At 33.5% G+C, this 17,812-nt stretch overlaps 2 protein-coding genes and 1 pseudogene across 3 annotated transcripts; 2 read left to right on the plus strand and 1 right to left on the minus strand.

Annotated features, from left to right (window-relative positions):
- The first annotated feature begins 1,393 nt into the window (after window positions 1-1,393).
- LOC144575298 (ethylene-responsive transcription factor ERF020-like) lies at window positions 1,394-1,858 on the plus strand. The gene has a single exon (XM_078325387.1). The coding sequence runs from the start codon at window positions 1,394-1,396 to the stop codon at window positions 1,856-1,858; it is 465 nt and encodes a 154-aa protein (XP_078181513.1).
- Window positions 1,859-12,732: 10,874 nt separating this feature from the next.
- LOC144575299 (ethylene-responsive transcription factor ERF020 pseudogene) lies at window positions 12,733-13,194 on the plus strand (annotated as a pseudogene).
- A 1,633-nt stretch (window positions 13,195-14,827) lies between these two features.
- Window positions 14,828-17,599, minus strand: LOC144575346 (uncharacterized). 2 transcript variants are annotated; one of them, XM_078325441.1, is made up of 3 exons: window positions 17,304-17,599; window positions 16,049-16,194; window positions 14,828-15,790 (listed from the first exon to the last, which is right to left on the minus strand). In XM_078325441.1, exons 1-3 carry the CDS (start codon window positions 17,512-17,514, stop codon window positions 15,071-15,073), a joined length of 1,077 nt encoding a protein of 358 aa, XP_078181567.1. In that variant the 5' UTR covers window positions 17,515-17,599; the 3' UTR covers window positions 14,828-15,070. The 2 variants fall into 2 exon arrangements, with proteins under 2 accessions (XP_078181567.1, XP_078181566.1); XM_078325440.1 differs by having other exon boundaries at window positions 14,828-15,793; window positions 17,304-17,591.
- Window positions 17,600-17,812: the final 213 nt, after the last annotated feature.

Raw genomic sequence — 17,812 nt, forward strand, 5'->3', positions numbered from 1 at the left:
AGCGCTACTCGTCCCTGCCCCTTATCGTACCTATCTGTCGAGAGAAGAGAAAGTTGACGATAATAACTCTAGTTGTCATCTCTCTTGTCTATCGGCACTTTCTTTTCCTTTACCATTTTGGGAGAACTAAGGACAGTTGACGACAATAGCCCTAGTCGTCGGCTCTCCTCTCTCTTTGCACTCCTGCCACCGCAGCACCCTGCCTTCTCCGCCCACAACCCAAATAGAAAAGAAGAAGAAGAAAAAAAAAATGTCTCATTTCCTTTGGTCGCTAGCCAGCCAATACTGAAGGTTATCGGTGTCTACCACTAAATGATATGGTTTGTTTCTTTTGTTGTTTTAGTTGTTTGTTTTGTTAGATGTTGGTGTTTAAGATGTGGATGTTTTTTAGATGTTAATGTAGTTTGGATGATATTTTGGATGTAGAACGATGAATGTATTTTACGTTTTAGTTAATAAAAATTATATTTGACAGTTACTGTCAAGGTTTTTTTAAAAAAAAGAGAGAGAAGCAAATGTAATTATAATGCCTTTAACTCTTTTAAACAATGACTTTGAAAATAAGCAAATTCCTTTTCTTCTGTTGCTTTAACATTTTTGAAATTTTAATAATTTATAATTTGCCTATTAATAATATCTAACTCAAAAATATGTTTAAATGGGAGAATACCAATCCAAAAAGCAGAACATCTTGAACTCGTGATATAATTTATACTTTAAACTTGTGATATTTAAAAAATGAGGATGATTCAAATCTCTCTATTTTATTTGTATCTATTATACTTTCATTTTAAAATAAAAATAACATTAAATTTAAAATTTAAATAATAAAATAAAATAATTAAATTTGATCTACACTATTATTTCTATATGCACACATGAAAATTATAATATTTTGATATTAATTACTTTAATTAGTATCAAAAGCTAAAATACATACTCCTTTTGCCTCTTCTAGAGGTTGATGCCGACTAAACGAAATGATTTGACAATAAAAATTATAAATATAATAAATAAAAAGCACGTTGACAATTCTAGTTTGGTGGCAACCTATTTCCCCACGCTCTTACATATCACACCGCACTTGTATAGTTGTATTATTGTCTCATCCATCTTTTGACCCTTGAAAATCTTGACCACCTCCACAAGTCAATATCTCTCTCTCACTCTCTCGTGCGCCACATTTCATCGTAGAAATTATGAAAAAGTCAGACATCACAAACCATGATCTGATAATCTCTTCTTTACCAAACTATTAAGATGTCAACCCCTCCTATGGTTGACTCCATTACCTATATATATCCCCATGCATTTCAACCCCTCTCGTTCTCACTTCAAATTTAAAGATAAATATAAAACTCAAGAAGAAAATTAAAAAAGCTTAATTAACCACATGAGTACTGGCGAGAAGAAGTACAACGGAGTACGCCGAAGGCAATGGGGGAAATGGGTTTCTGAGATTCGCGTACCCGGATCCAAAAACCGCCTATGGCTGGGTTCATATGCAACACCCGAAGCAGCAGCTGTGGCCCACGACACCGCTGTGTTCTTCCTCAAGGGACCCGGCCCGCTTCCGGCTGACAATTTCAATTTCCCAGATAGAGTGGAGGCGGCATATGCGTGGGCCCCGCTCTCGCCGCATTCTGTGCAGAGAGTGGCTTCTGATGCTGGGATGTCGGCCGATGCCCGTTTAGTTGATCAGCAGCAGCGCAGTCAAGGCATGTCTCCGGTGGGCCCCGCAGAGGGTAGTGGGCTTGCGCCGGGTGGCAGGTTTGTTAATCAGTTTGAGAATTTTGGGAGAGGAGAATTTTGCTTGGATAAAGATTTCTGTGTTGATGATATGGAGATTTATATGTAGCATATACTTAGATCAGGTGTTTTATGATTTAAAAAAATGTTGTTGGATCGATGCTGATCATCGCCATTACAGGCCTGAACTATCCAATATGGATTAGATGGAGGAGATGCATGCCATGTCAGCTGAGATTTTCTAAGGCTATTCGTGCATGCGCGTTAACATATATAACAGCAAAACAGTTCGAATGAAAACAAAAACTAGAATAGGAGTTTGGAATTTGGATTGTTTTGAGGTTACTATCAAGGAATAGTTTTGGTATAATATGTCCATGTAGAGGTGATATCGGGTTGGGTCGGGTCAGATACTATTATGTTTGGATATATATCGATCTGTACCTTAAAAGTGTTCGGATCCGAATTTCGATTCATATATTTATTTGTTTTAAATACCTATCTACCCGTAGATATTTCGGGTCCAGTCCTTCGGTTCCGGGTAGATAAATACAGTGGCGTAGTCATAATTTTTATCAGGGGTAGGCAAAAAAATAAATTATTAAAAATAGTTATTATTTTTTAATAAAAAATTTAAATTGTGAGCACCCTCTCTTAAAAATGATTTTTTTTATTTCTAAACAGTTTGGTAAAAAAATTCAGGTTAATTTTTTTTTTTTTTACTATACTTTGTGATTAAGATAATTTTTGTGATAGCTTAAAAATAAATAGATTCATTGTATATTAAAATTGTCAAATAACAAGGCACAATGGTTTGGATTGAATGTTAAGGCTCAAATAATTTCTAGATGCTTCTAGTTCTCTGTGAATCAATAATTATTTCTATTTTTATACTTAATGGACCAATACATTAAGTCTATTTAGAAAGAAGTATCAAATAATCTTTCTTCTCCAAATAGTCTCCATTCACTTTCTTTCTAAATCAACAAAACTCATTTTTGTTAAATTCAAAATTGACACGAAAAAGACCGAATCAAGCCATAACTAGAAGAGAATCGTGGCAGGGGTAGGCAATGAACCGAAATAGATGTAGGTAATGATCTAATTTTATACAGATTTATAGGTATTTATCAAAATCCAGCGGTAGGCGGTTGCCACCCCTGATCCATGCTGCCTCTGCCATTGGATAGATACCTATAACTTGTTTATAGATTATTGGGTCCGGTTTAGATACGGGGCGGTTCCGGATCCGGAACGGATATATGTCACAACTCCAAAGCATTTGAAAAATCATTTATATTTAAATATAATTATAATTTCTTAAACATCTAATATCATAAATCATAAATCATTATAATATAAATTAAAAAGTACTGCAAAATAAAAATTATACTATTGTTCTTGTTCATAAATAATAAAGGGGAATTTGGTTCCATGCCACCAAAAATGCTGAATTTAGCAAAATACCACTCCAAAATTTCAGTTTTGTTAAATGCCACTCCAAATCTCATTTATTAAGGAAAATGCCACAACTAACAAATTATTATACATTTGTAATAAAAAATAAACAAAATATGTTATATTTTGAGTAGTATTTTTGTATATTCCAAAAATACCCTCACCCTTTCCTTTGTATATACTCGATCGTCCTCCTCTCTTTCTGTTCGTCTCCACCATACTCGATCGTTCTCCACCATAGTCGAGCCTCCCAGTCGCAGTTGGTGCATCCCGGTCACATGGTTAATTATCCTTCCTAATATTGGGTATTGCGAATTTTCTGAAAATTTTCGTACCATGCAGCGAGAAAAAATTATTGTGAGCTTGATTTTTGACTGGCCATGGCGTTGGCGGAGGTGACAAAGAGAAGAACTGTGAAGGCATCAATACGTGCTCCTCGCGTGGTTAAGCAGATTCGGTCACTCCCCCTCGATTTCAAGTTAACTACCAGTTCTACTTCGTCTTCTTCAATGTTGCCATTGGGGTATTTGGAGGAAGAGAACTTGGAATCAAATGAGACTGAGTCTCCGTACAGCTCAAAAACATCTTCTTTGGAAACTAAAGAATTGAAGTTGGAAGAAGATGCAAATGGTGTTGATTCAGCTTCTTCTGGGTTTTCTTTTCAGAATAAGTCCAAATGGGATGACCAAAGAAAATGCAAATAGAAGATGTACTGTAAATTTTCATCAAGCTATTTCGGTAACTTCAGTTATACTGTAAATTGTTAATTTAAAATTATACATTAATATGGTATTTGTGGTATTTTCCTTAATAAATGAGATTTGGGGGTGACATTTAACAAAACTAAAATTTTGGAGTGACATTTTGCTTTCAGCATTTTGGAGTGACATGGAACCAATTTTCCCAATAATAAAATATATCAAGCTACATAACACAATAAAAATAATAACTCTAAATTATTAGTTATCTATCTAAATTAAAAAAATACTATCATATTGATTCAACATTTGCAAGTATTCATTCTATACTACATATTTTTTTTTTCTCATTAGAGTCTTCAATAATATTTTGTAGAACTTGGGCAGTATTATTTTCAAAATTTGATTATTTGGAGTACTCATGGTGTAACAAAAAATATTGAAATTTTTTTTGTTAATAGCTTTTGAATTCACGAGGATGGAGAGAAATAAATTTTGAAAATAAAAATATTGAAGAAGAGAGATAATTTTTAGAAAGTAAAATATTAGATATGACGATTTCTTTTTTTATAGTTCAAAAAATCTATGAATGAAATACTAATAATTTGTAGAAATGACATATCAATGAGAGCAATAAATTTTCATTATTATGTAGAGGATATTAAGACAAATATTGAAGGATGTATTCATAGCAATAAATTTTATTTAAAAAATTAATGCGGCTGTTACGGAAGGAATAAATTTGGCATTTATCTGTGTGTATAAACATAGCGAATATGTGACTGCATTATATTTTCTCACATTCAAGTTGTGAAAAAGTACTGAGCTCACCACGGTTTATGCAAAAATTAATATGCAAAGTTGTATTTTTATATATTAATAGTTATTAATATATGTTTTATAGGGTATTTATACGGGTATCGGTTCGGATTCAGTTATAGGTCGGATAATTAAATAAAATCCATATATATCTTACTCATTACAGTGTCGGTTCCGGTTCGGATTCGGATCGGATATTAAATTATTAATTTTGTAACTGTACTCATAATTTGACCGGTTATATTTTTTAAACCATACCCTATTCAAATTAATTGGATCTGGAATCGGTTCTGGTTCAGTTCCGGATCGGATCAGACCGGGTAATCAACTAAAAGTAGCACCTCTGTGTGACTGTGTCCATGTCAATGATATAATGTCATAGCGCAAGTGGCCAGCAGCAGTACTGTTTATACAGCGTGAACAGTAATAACATTATAAGACTAAAAAAGTCAAGAGATCATAATTTTGACTCGTTTTCACCAAGTGCAGCATTATTGTGTTATCAACAATTAATGCTACTAACGCGTGATTTCAATTGTACAAGTAGGGCTGCAAACAGGACCGGCCTGGTACTGGGCAGCCAGGCGACCGGATTTTAAGATTCAAAGGATCTCAAAAGAAAAAAAAAAAAATATTTTGTATATATTTAAAAAAACTAATTTGTATTAAAAATAAATAAAATATTAAGACTCAAACTTTGAATATATAAATGATTCAAACTTTTTTATAAATATGTATGATATATTAGCATATCAATAAAAAATTGTATATATCAGTATTATAAATAACGGTATGCGCTTGTCGAACGGACGTGGTACCGTCAAGCGATTAATCGATATGCGCGTGCGGCCGACTAATTAGAATTGTACGGACAATTTTGTATTTTTATTAAAATTATGTGTATATATTCATGATTTATTAAAAAATAATATTTAATTCATCAAACTTATCAAATAAACTTAATTTAACTTAGTTCCATTATTATAACATGACACTATGCTTAACAATACACACACTTTACATGTGTAAGTAACACATTTATTTAATACAAAAATAAATTTGAGAATTAAACATTTTCAAATACTAATAAAATATTATTTGAAAGATATGAAACATTCAAACATAAAATCACTGAAGTTAGTTTGTAATAACAACTTAATTTAATATATGAACATGATGTACTAATTGAAAAAATTACATCAGTAAGTACAAAAAATATATGGTATATAAATAATAGAGGAATTAATCAATTAATTCAAAATAAGTAACAAGAAAAACATATATAAAAAAAATAGATGTATAGCCAAGCACAAATAAAACTGCAATACATACATGTTTATGAAACTTATTATCACACAATCACAGAAAAAAAAACAATATAAAAATAAATAATCATTGGAATAAACGAAAATAAACAGATGATCAAACGAGAATAAACGGAATAATTGAGAATAATCATGAATAATTGACCGATTAATTGGAAAAATTCACTAATAGACCTCCGATAAGTGTATTCATAACAGTTTGACCTCCATTAACGATTAAACAAGCATATAATCGGCCATTAAAACCGTTTTTTACAACACTGGTATATATGAAAGGTCCAAAATTTTCTTCCGTTTCGGACCTCAAAATCTTCAGAACTCACCTTAGCTGCAAACGAATCAAACCAAATCAAACTTACGTTTGAACATCTACCACGTGCACTCACGTAACTAAATATTGTAGTTAAATAAATTACTTTTCTATACGGGCCTGCTCGGCAAGGGGAGGAATAACAAAGGAACAGAGGAATTATGGAATTGAGAATTGAGCACTCTTTTTGTCTATTCCAAGTGTGTTCGGCACTTTCAACAATTAGAATAGTAGCACTCCTCTTCATTAAAATATAATAATTATAAGAAATGACTCTTTTAACCTTGTTGAATTTAATACTGCGCTATACATTGTTGATTTTATACTGCGCCATACATTGTTGGATTTAATATTGCGCCATACCATACACTTTCAAGTTTAATTTCAACTAATAAAAAATAGAGAGTTTATAACACTGCTATAAATAGAATTCTCTAATAAAAAAATACAATATAATCACGCAATTCTCATTAAACAGTAAACCATGATAACATTAAACAATAAACTAAAATAGTATAATAGATCTCAAAATAGCAATAAAAAATAAATTGTTGAACAACACCGGTATTATTGATGATAGTTTCAGTTCGATACATATCGGATACACCGTAACAGTCGCATCACATGCATCACATAAGCACAGATGCCGACACTGAAAAATCAATCTGGTCGTTTCCTTCCGGCACAATCTACACGCAAATGGACCTACTGGCGAATCATCCTGACACGTCGACTGGAACTCATCGGTATCAGCCATTCCCTCGTCTAACACATTCTTGTCATATCCATTTTTGAGAGCATGTTCCCTTTTGGCGTGCAACTTGCTTACAATCGACTCATTGTTCCACAAGTAAATGATGCATTATAGCAATTGGATCTAGATTATCGGGTCACTGGTATGAGTCCTAGGATGAAAGTTGAGGAGAATACTCTATTCTTTATTCTCTAATCCAGCTAATTCTAGATCTGTTCGGTAAGAATAGAGATCTAATTCCCTTCAATTCCTTTATTCTGCACCACCTGAACAGGAAGATTGGCACGCATATAACTCGATACATGCTCATTTAATTTATTTTTATAAAGATACTATTCAGAGCGAATATTAGATATATCTATTCCTAATAAATATTAAAAGAGGAGGGTTCAAATGCCTCCATGTTTTTGTGCCTCCATCATGCCTCCATCTCTCTCTATCATTTTCAAAGTTCAAACAGTCGATCTGAACCGCTCAATCTAACCTCCATACTAAAATATGTTTGGAGACCAAATTTTATATTTTTAGGAATTTTTTTACTATTTTTTTAGATAGGTACAAAAATACTGTTTTTAGATGGTTCAGATTTACTGATTTTGTACCTATCTAAAAAAATAGTAAAAAAATTTCTAAAAATATAAAATTTGGTCTCCAAAAATATTTTAGTATGGAGGTTAGGTTGAGCGGTTCGGATCGACTGTTTGAACTTTAAAAATGATGAAGAGAGATGGAGGCATGATGGAGGCACAAAAACATGGAGGCATTTGAACCCTCCTCATATTAAAATGTGTTGGTTAAACTCAAGAATTTTGTTTTGTGTTTTTTTTTTTTTTAAACTATGACAGAAGCTGTCACTGGGAATGCATCAAACAGTAAATGAGTTTTTTTTACCACACAGCACACATCAATCGATACAGGAGTATAACTGTAACAGAATTAAAAGACTTAACTAGTTCTAGATAGCAATCACATCAACTCAACGTGCGCCTCAAAGCTACAGTGGCATGCAGCACCTCACATTAATTTCTATCTCACTCCATGACCAAATATTGTACAAATTTTGAGATGCTAATAGTTGCTATTAAGAGTGAGACAGACACCGAAAATTCTTCTGCTATATATGCTCCTGTTCATCAATTCCTCTAAAAGAAAACATTGCTATCCATATTTTAACCAAATTAAGCTTCATCTCATGTTCACATCTTAACGCCATAGAATGCGCCTCCAGTCTGTATCCAAATGGGCGGAGCTTTACATTTCCAAATGTAGTCACTACAGCAAAAATGAGCATCAGCTATAAAATATGAAAAATTAATAGATATTAAACTCCCAATCAAGATTCATTGATTTAAAAAAAGTTGAAAGTATAAGTCTTTATACTTAACATATCAAATTATCAAATCATTATAGTTATATACTTTTTAAGTCTTATACTTGAAATTGTAAGTCTAAAAACAAAGTTTTCAAATCTTTATATTTAACATATTAAGTCTTTATAGTTTATACATTGTATATTAAAAAACAGAGAAACAAATATAATAAAAAAAATTAATATAGACCTCATTTGAAAGAGAATTGAGTACAAGACATTCGTAATTTTAAATTTACAAAAACAATTTCAAAAATTGTTTAAAATATGAGCGAGATTGAACGGATGAAAAAAAAAATCTCTTCTTCCTCCTCCTATGAAAATGTGCAAAAAAAAATATAGGTGATGAAAGAAAGGGATAAAGTATAAAAAAAATTGTAATCGATCAAAAAAAAGTTACGTAAGTTAAAAAAAAAAAATTAGAAAATTATTTCGGAGATTGAGATCCAAGGTCCAAGAAGCAGAACATTTCTCTAACTAATAACCACAAAAAAAATAATATAAAGAACGCATTAAATAACTAACGGCTCACGTGGGTCCAGGAATTACTGTGCAGAATTATCTGTGCAGACTGGTGTACACAGAACCAAGTCTTTGGAGGCGGGAGAAACTTCCCGGTGGTCAAAAATGGCGTCCGTACAGTAATTTTACAGCGTCTCACAAAATGGACCAATTAGAAGTTCTAGCTTTCAAAAAAAATATTTAAGTTCTATGTATAAATTTGAGATAAAAATATACTCTTCTAGAGGGGTAACGGGGTGTCCGATGGGCATCGGACCAAATCCTGTTCGATGGGTTGTTGGAACCGTCGGATCTGCTTTAGGATTCGCGTCCGCAATTTTGCGTCTGCTTTAAAATCCGTACACACAAATCCTAAAGCAGATCCGACGGTTCCAACAGCCCATCGAACAGGATTTGGTCCGATGCCCATCGGAAACACCCCTCTCCCCTTCTAGAGATGACTCCTGCCACAAAAAAAATATTTGAGTTCATGTTAGCTGATATTTTTATGTGAATTATAAATTTAATTATATCTTTTTAACCTTGACCCAAAATTGTGTAAAATTGTTAAAGTTGATAGATTAAGAACCTGTTCGGCTTTTACTTTTTTTGTGGGGAAAGAAAAAAAATTCAATCATAGTTTATTTTTTTTTTCCCACGAAAACAATGTTGATCATTTTAATTGGATTCAAATCCAAATCCATTTTTGTTTCCGACTGGCAGCCGAACAGGCCCTGAGAGAGATATATTATTCCAAATTAATCTCTGTACATTAAGCATATAACAAGTTGTAGTCAGTTAAAATATGGCAGGCAATATTGCCCATTTCTAGAGCATAGAAATCCAACTTTTACCTTTCCATATATAGGTACCGGACCAATGAAATTTGAAATGTCTAATTTGTAATCTTCTATTGGAGTCAAGCTACATGCATGCTGATGCAATGTATGATGGATCGAATTCTTTGGTCGTTTGAACCCAAGAGAAACAAATGTAAATATAATCAGTGGCGGACTAAGGATTTTTGTGGAGGCAAAAAAATATCGAATCGGATTTAAATAGTTTATCGGATTTAAACTCATTAACTAATTGTGTACTCGATAAAAAAAATAATACTTTAATTTATATTTTTCTATGCATGCTCTGACTTATAATTTCCGATACTTTAACTTATAGTTCTAATTACCAATCATAATTTAAGAAATTTATTTTAATTTTAACACTAAATTTAACCCGAATTGTGAATCAAACATTCAGAGGGGGGCAAAAAAATTTCCAAGGAGGGACAAAAGTCGATCGGTATCTATAGATCACCACTAAAACTCAAAATCCAAGGGGACGACTGCCCTGTTCTACTCTGAGTCCGCCCCTAACTATAATGCGTTTAACTCTTTTAAACAATGAGTTTGAAAATAAGGAAATTCCTTCTCTTCTGTTGCTTTTACATTTTTGAAATTTTAATAATTTATAATTTTAATGTTAAAATAAAATCTTAAAAATGATATGTGATATTTATCATTCTCTCTAATTCTCTATACATATAAGATATTGTAACATTTCTTATTACCAAAAATTTGTAAAAATACACTGATTTATATAATTTTTGAACGTTAATTTTTGAAATTATTAATTTATGTAAAAACAAATTCGAAAGGTGATAATTAATATTTTATATAGAGAACATAATATAAACACATCTAACAAATATATAATTTTCAAAATTTTGTTAATAAATAGATCAAGAGGGTTCAAATGCCTCCATTTTTGGTACCTCCATCATGTCTCCATTTTTAAAAACTTAAATAACTCAAAATTTGAAACTTGAAAGTCAAAATAAAACCGTTGGATATGATCTACATCATTTAATCTACGCACATGTAAAATATTATGACATTTCAACTTTGTTTTGGTTGTCATCAATAGATTGTAAAAAACTGTACTAATGTGGATAGTTTCTAGACGTTGATTTTTCAACTTATTAATTCACATAAAAACAAAATTAAAATATGGTAATATTTTATGAGCATATAAAGAAAATAACATAGATCACATCTAACGGTTTTATTTTGATATTTATAATTTAAATTTTGAGTTTTTGAGTAAAAGTTGGAGGTCAAGCCACCCAACTATTTAATACCCTTGTAATACAACAAATGATTTCCCCCATCCGGATTTCGAACTCATGACCTCTCATATAGAGACCATATGCTTTTGCCACTAGACCAAAGATTATTTCTTAATTTAAATTTTGAGTTATTTAAGTTTTTAAAAATAGAGACATGATGGAGGCACAAAAAATGAAGGCATTTGAACCCTCCTCTGATAAATATTAGAGAATAAAAAAACGGAAGTATAATAAAAAAAATAAAGACATTTAAAGTTTAAACCATTCTCTTGAGAATAAATATTAATTGGTACATCGAGTTTTGCTTAATTCAATTACTTAGGTTTCCGGGTACAAACTTGAAAAGTAAGCATAAATTTGGTAGGTTCAAATAATTGGATGGTCAAGCATGCATTCGGATTGCCTTGAGCTTGAATCATCCAGATTCTTCCAATTTCAATTAAATTTTCACAACCTGACCACAGGTCAAACTGCTTATTGTTGCCAGCTACCTAATTCTGAAATTAGTCCCCATCAGCTAAAAAATAAATGATCAGACAAGCAAATATATATTTGCTTAATATTTTGATACTAAAAGGTTTTGAACAATTAAACTAATTTAAATGTCTCTATTTTGTTTGTCTCTATTATATATACTTTCATTTTAAAATGACAATAACATAAAATTTAAAACTTAATGATAAAATAAAATAATAAAATTTGATCTATATTATTATTTCTGTGTACACATAAAAATTAAAATATTTTAATTAGTATCAAAGCTAAAATTCATACTCCTTTTGCCTCTTGTAGAGGTTGATGCCGACTAAAGGAAGTGATTTGACAATAAAAATTATAAATATAATAAAAAGACTGAGTCTATGGTACTATGCATATCACGGGTTGGTCCGTAATATGGCTCAATATTCGACTTTTCAAAATTCTAATGGTCGATCCGAACCGTTCATCTTGTTCTCCATATTAATTAATATGTGTTTGGAGACCAAATTTTATATTTTTTGAATTTTTTTTTACTATTTTTTTAGATATATAGAAAATCACTTGATCTGAAAATTCTGGACCATCCAAAAACAATGATTTTCAATGAATCTAAACAAATAGTAAATTTTTTTAAAAAGATGTAAAATTTGGTATCCAAACATATATTAATATGGAGAACAAGATGAACGGTTCGGATCGACCGTCAGAATTTTGAAAAGTTAAATATTAAACCGTATTTCGGACAAAATCGTAATATGCATAGTACCATAGACTCACTCTGAGAAAAAAAACAGCCTATTTTGTTTTGGTGGCAACCTATTTCCCCACGCTTACAGATCACACCGCACTTGTATTATTGTCTCATCCATCTTTTGACCCTTGAAAATCTTGACCACCTCCACAAGTCAATATCTCTCTCTCACTCTCTCGTGCGCCACATTTCATCGTAGAAATTATGAAAAAGTCAGACATCACAAACCATGATCTGATAATCTCTTCTTTACCAAACTATTAAGATGTCAACCCCTCCTATGGTTGACTCCATTACCTATATATATCCCCATGCATTTCAACCCCTCTCGTTCTCACTTCAAATTTAAAGAAAAATATAAAACTCAGAAGAAAATTAAAGAAGCTGAATCACATGAGCACCGAGAAGAAGTACAAGGGAGTACGACGAAGGCAATGGGGGAAATGGGTTTCTGAGATCCGCGTACCCGGATCCAAAAACCGCTTATGGCTTGGTTCTTACACAACACCCGAAGCGGCAGCTGTGGCCCACGACACAGCTGTGTTTTTCCTCAAGGGATCCGGCCCGCTTCCGGCTGAGAATTTCAATTTCCCAGATAGAGTGGAGGCGGCGTACGCATGGGCCCCGCTCTCTCCGCATTCTGTGCAGAGAGTGGCTTCTGATGCTGGGATGTCGGCAGATGCCCGTTTAGTTGACAGGCAGCAGCGCAGTCAAGGCATGTCTCCGGTGGGTCCTGCAGAGGGTAGCGGGCTGGCGCCGGGTGGCAGGTTTGTTAATCAGTTTGAGAACTTTGAAAGAGGAGAATTTTGCATGGATCAAGATTTCTGTGTTGATGATATGGAGATTTATATGTAGTATATATATTGAGATCAGGTGTTTTATGATTTAAAAAAATGTTGTTGGATATATCGATGCTGATCATCGCCATTACAGGTCTGAACTATCCAATATGGATTTGATGGAGGAGATGCATGCCATGTCAGCGTAACAGCAAAGCTGTTCGAATGAAAACAGAAACTAGCTAGAATAGGAGTTTGGAATTTGGATTGTTTTGAGGTTGCTATCCAGGAATAGTTTTGGTATAATATGTCCATGTCAATGATGTCATAGCGCAAGTGACCAGCAGCAGTGCTGTTTATACAGCGTGAACAATAATAAGATTATATGACTTAAAAAGTCTAGAGATCATAATTTTGACTCGTTTTCATTGAGTGGAGCATTATTATTGTGTTATCAACAATTAATGCTACAAACACTACAAACGCGTGGTTGCAATTGTACAAGGGCTGCAAATGAATTAAACCAAATCAAACTTATCTCAGTTTGAATTTGAGTTTGAATAAAATTTGAACAGAACTGATTTGATTTGCTTTAGAACAAACTTCAATCGAACGAATTAATTGTGATTTTTTTTCGATTCGATTTGAAGTCAATTGAATCATGATATACGGATTTTTTGGCAGCCACCTGTAATTTGTGCATTAGTTTTCTTCATGCGGAACAAAATTCACGCATTTTTTTTACCTTTAACGAATTAACACTGATAAATTATGGACTAGTCCAAAATTATCTTACCTTTTACGCTGTTGGATTGATTAAAATCACGTCATGGACCTAGTCAAATGAAACTTATCATTGTTAATTTGTTAAGCTCCTAATTAATGCATTTTTCTATTATAAGTTACGAGTAGAACTAGGGTGTTTTTAAGTTCACCAAGTCCTTTGTGAACTCAAGTTTTAACTCATCGGATCAGTTTCAAACGACAAATCTAAACCGTTGAAACCCGTCAATGTTATGAGTGATGCGTTTACTTGCAAAAATTTAAAATTTTGAAACTAATTTTACATAGAGTCAACTGGTAAAAAAACATCAAAAAATTAATGCATTAAAATTAATTTATTAACTTTTTAATTTTAACCGCTTTACTTTATACTAAATAAATTTGAAAGTTTAAAATTTTTATATGTAGACATATCACTCGTAAGATAGACGGATTTCAATAGTTCGGATTCGTCATTTGAAGACGATTCAATGAGTTTTACACTTGAGTTCACCAAGAGACTTGGTGAACTTAAACTTAAGAAACCCTAGTTCTACTCACAAGTTAACCATTATATTAATAATTTTGAGTTCTGATATAAGTTTGGTTCTTACATTAAAGATTTATGATTGAAGCCATTAGTTGCATTATTTGAAATTTGAATCTTAATAGTTAACGAACCAATTTCGAACGAACTATATCCAATTTGAATTTGAATAAGATTTGAACCGAACGAATTTGATTTATTTCAGAACAAACTAATTTCAAATCAAATTAATTACTAACTTTTTCCGAATTAAACTCAAATCGAATCTCGATGTGCATCCCTATGTACAAGTGAGGAACCCGTCAGAATTCTATCACACATTCTCATCTCACCTTTCTAGTGTCAATTTTCCATTTTCATCCCTCATTTCTTGATTCTCAGAAGCAGTCAGCGCAATGTCTAAGACAGAAATCAAATCTCATATCACTGGTATTTATGAAAAAAAAAAAAACACAAATTAAGTTTTGAATACAACCTCTATTTTGAAATCGACATAATTCATCAACTGAAAATAGATGCTACTGTTCATAACATAACCTCCTACACACCTTATTTTTAAATCATCTATGTACAACCATTCCACCGAAACAACCTTCCTGTCGATCCCCGTTCAAAATAGAACTAAATACATTTTAAGTCCTGGCTAATCTTGTTTCGGTTCATCTAGTCTTGCTTTCCTACTCAAATCAGCATACTGTCCTCCCAGCATCTCGAGCACCTCCTGCCACATCTGATCCGATGTGCCAGTTACTGCACGGCCAATCACGTGTGTGCTGCATGCGGCCACAATCCAATACCCATTTTTTATCTCATCCAACAGCTGGTCATAAGTCCAACATGAATAACCAGCAAAAAACTTAAAATCATCAGAACTCAAAACACCTCCCTGCACCAGAGCAGCAGCCTCTTGCATTCGTTTTTCACCCCCAAAATGCACCCCTGAAACCACCTGCTGGAAGCCTGATTGAAGCGCAATTCCGATTACGCCCCCTCCGGTTTTTACTAGAAACATGGTGGCATCTGGATGGAGCGGCCCGCCAAAGTGCAACTGGTGGTCCCCAAAGTTGAATTCCGTACTAGGGTACATAATATCTGTTTCTTTTACTTTTTGGTTGAGGGGGCGGTTTAGTATGAGGCCGAACGGGCCATGGCCAAGCGGGTCCGGGGAACCAAGTCCAAGGAGAAGAACGACAGTTCGTTGGAAGTTGTTGATGTTGTCAATCTTTTCAGTGGCAATTAATAAGCAGCCATTTTCAGGCATGGGGATTGGGTGGGCCCACACCGGGCTTATCTGTGAGGACCCTTTTGGTAAGTCTGGGCTGGGGCCCGATTTGGGTTGCTGTTCTGGTTTAAATAGAATGTCCTGCTTGAGACAGGAAGAAACTTTAGTGAGCTGTAGCAATTGCTGGTAACAGTATGTACCGGTGTACCAGTAGACCCCATACGGCCATAATTCATAAGCAAGTATTTAAATTCATGGTCATGTCCAGCTTCTTTAAGAACTCAATTTTCTATCAGTTTCTACTAATTATCGAAATCTAAAAGGGTTCTTCTGATCTCTATAATCTGTAAATCTTTCAAGCCTATGTTGGTGCCAGTACAAGTATGCAAGTGAACTAACCTGTTCTCTGGCAACAAGGTTAGCTCTAAAATCTCGCCAATCTGACACCACACGATATGACTCGGGTTCATATGGTTCTGATTTTTCATGCGGTTTTTTAGGTACCTCTGGGCCATCTCCTCCTGGTACCGATGGATCATTATTTCCTGGAAAAAGAGCATGAAAAAGAATCAATCAAAGTATAAACCATATTCAATTGTGGAATTTTATTGCACAAAATAGTGCAACCAAAATAAATAGATCAAATAAGATATAAATTGTGATTTGCTGTCCGGGGGGGTGGGGGGGTTCAAAATCAAGCAAAAATGTATTAATTTATACGGCATCTTGCTTAATTTGCAGTGCCCAAACTTGGGCCCCGTCATGCTAATTTTATGGATTGTTCCACATGCTAGATTACGCTTACTAATCTACATAGAATGGATGCTATACCAGCAAAATATGTGTTTGCTTTCCTAAGTTGGTTTTGCCAAGAGAAATTTTTTTTTTTTTTTTTTTTCTTTTTAAGTTCTGTTAATTATATCTTTTATTTGTGCGCTTGCTAGTTACACTGGAAGCATTTTTTTTTCCAATAATTATTTAAAAGTTTTATTTAGAAAACCTAGCTGTTCATCCAAAATGAAATGCTAAGCCTTTATCTTTTTTTCTATTTGAGAAGGGATTAAACAAACAAGTTACCAGCACAGAAATTCTTTTTTTTTTCTTTCAATTAGTCATAAACCACCACTCACCCCCAAATTTGAACTGGAGATCAAGGTCAATAAAGGATGTTCCTATCCCCTTCCCTTCCTATTACCTCATTCCATCAATAGATATTAGATCCTCTTAAGTCTTAATTATGATTGGCTTACATACATGTAATGAAAAGACAGCAAACTAAAGAAGGGTCCCATAAATGGCAGTACTGCGTGCATCATTTAGAAAATAGTTGGTTTCTAATTAGTAAACTTAGCTAGACAAAGGACTTAGCTTTCTAATTAGTAAACTTAGCTAGACAAAAACCAACTTTAAAAATAAAAATTCAACAAGAACTAATTGTAGATTCTCCTTTGTATACTGATTAACTTTTATTTTGTAAGAGAAAAGTTTTATTCTGGTTATCGGGTTCTTGATGAATATTAATCAAAGCTAAACTATAGAGTGAGGATTAAGTACTAATTAATTAAAAAAAGTACTCGTTATTAGTCCTAATTTCACAATCTCTACAATCTCAAATAGATGGCAACAAAAGTTAGAAATAGTTGGTTTTGAGGACCTGAAAAAGAGGGATCGTTGCTCTTTTTCTTTCCTGAAGCGCAAACCACAGCTAAGCTTAAAGATCTCGACTTTCTACTCTTTCCAGTCAACCTCCCCCCAATTCTCGTCGACCATTGCCACGTGGCTGTTGGTCGAGGGTTCCGACCAGAAACTGGAGAGAGGCAGCCAGTTTTCAAGTTGAGAGCTAGTACATCCATGGCCACCGCCATGGTTGAGCTGATCTGAATTGGATTTAGAGAGGTGGGGGGCTGGGGATGGGATTAGAGAGATGATTGGAAGAGTGAAGTGGTCGGAGAACCGGAGGTGATTTTAAATAAAAAAAAATCGATAAAGAGACCCACTGAATTGTGGGGCCAAGAGAACAGGTGTTTGCAAGACTGGTCAACGGAGAGAGTGAGTATCCTCTGAGATATCTCATATTTTGCGTAACCGACGTGTCCGGTGCCTATTCGGGGTGACGTGGGGGCCAGTATTGTTTTAGCTTTGAGATTCGCGCAGAACGTATTG

This window comes from Carex rostrata, chromosome 24 (genome assembly GCF_964058835.1).
Source record: "Carex rostrata chromosome 24, lpCarRost1.2, whole genome shotgun sequence".
Taxonomy (NCBI): domain Eukaryota; kingdom Viridiplantae; phylum Streptophyta; class Magnoliopsida; order Poales; family Cyperaceae; genus Carex; species Carex rostrata.

Bases quoted from the DNA above. Each gene is read 5' to 3' on its own strand.
- LOC144575298 (XM_078325387.1), top strand. From the start codon at position 1,394: ATGAGTACTGGCGAGAAGAAGTACAACGGAGTACGCCGAAGGCAATGG.
- LOC144575346 (XM_078325440.1), bottom strand. From the start codon at position 17,514: ATGGCGGTGGCCATGGATGTACTAGCTCTCAACTTGAAAACTGGCTGC. The intron at 16,195-17,303 runs GTCCTCAAAACC...CTCTTTTTCCAG, and splicing joins CAACGATCCCTCTTTTTCAG to GAAATAATGATCCATCGGTA. The intron at 15,794-16,048 runs GTTAGTTCACTT...TCCTGTCTCAAG, and splicing joins ACCTTGTTGCCAGAGAACAG to CAGGACATTCTATTTAAACC.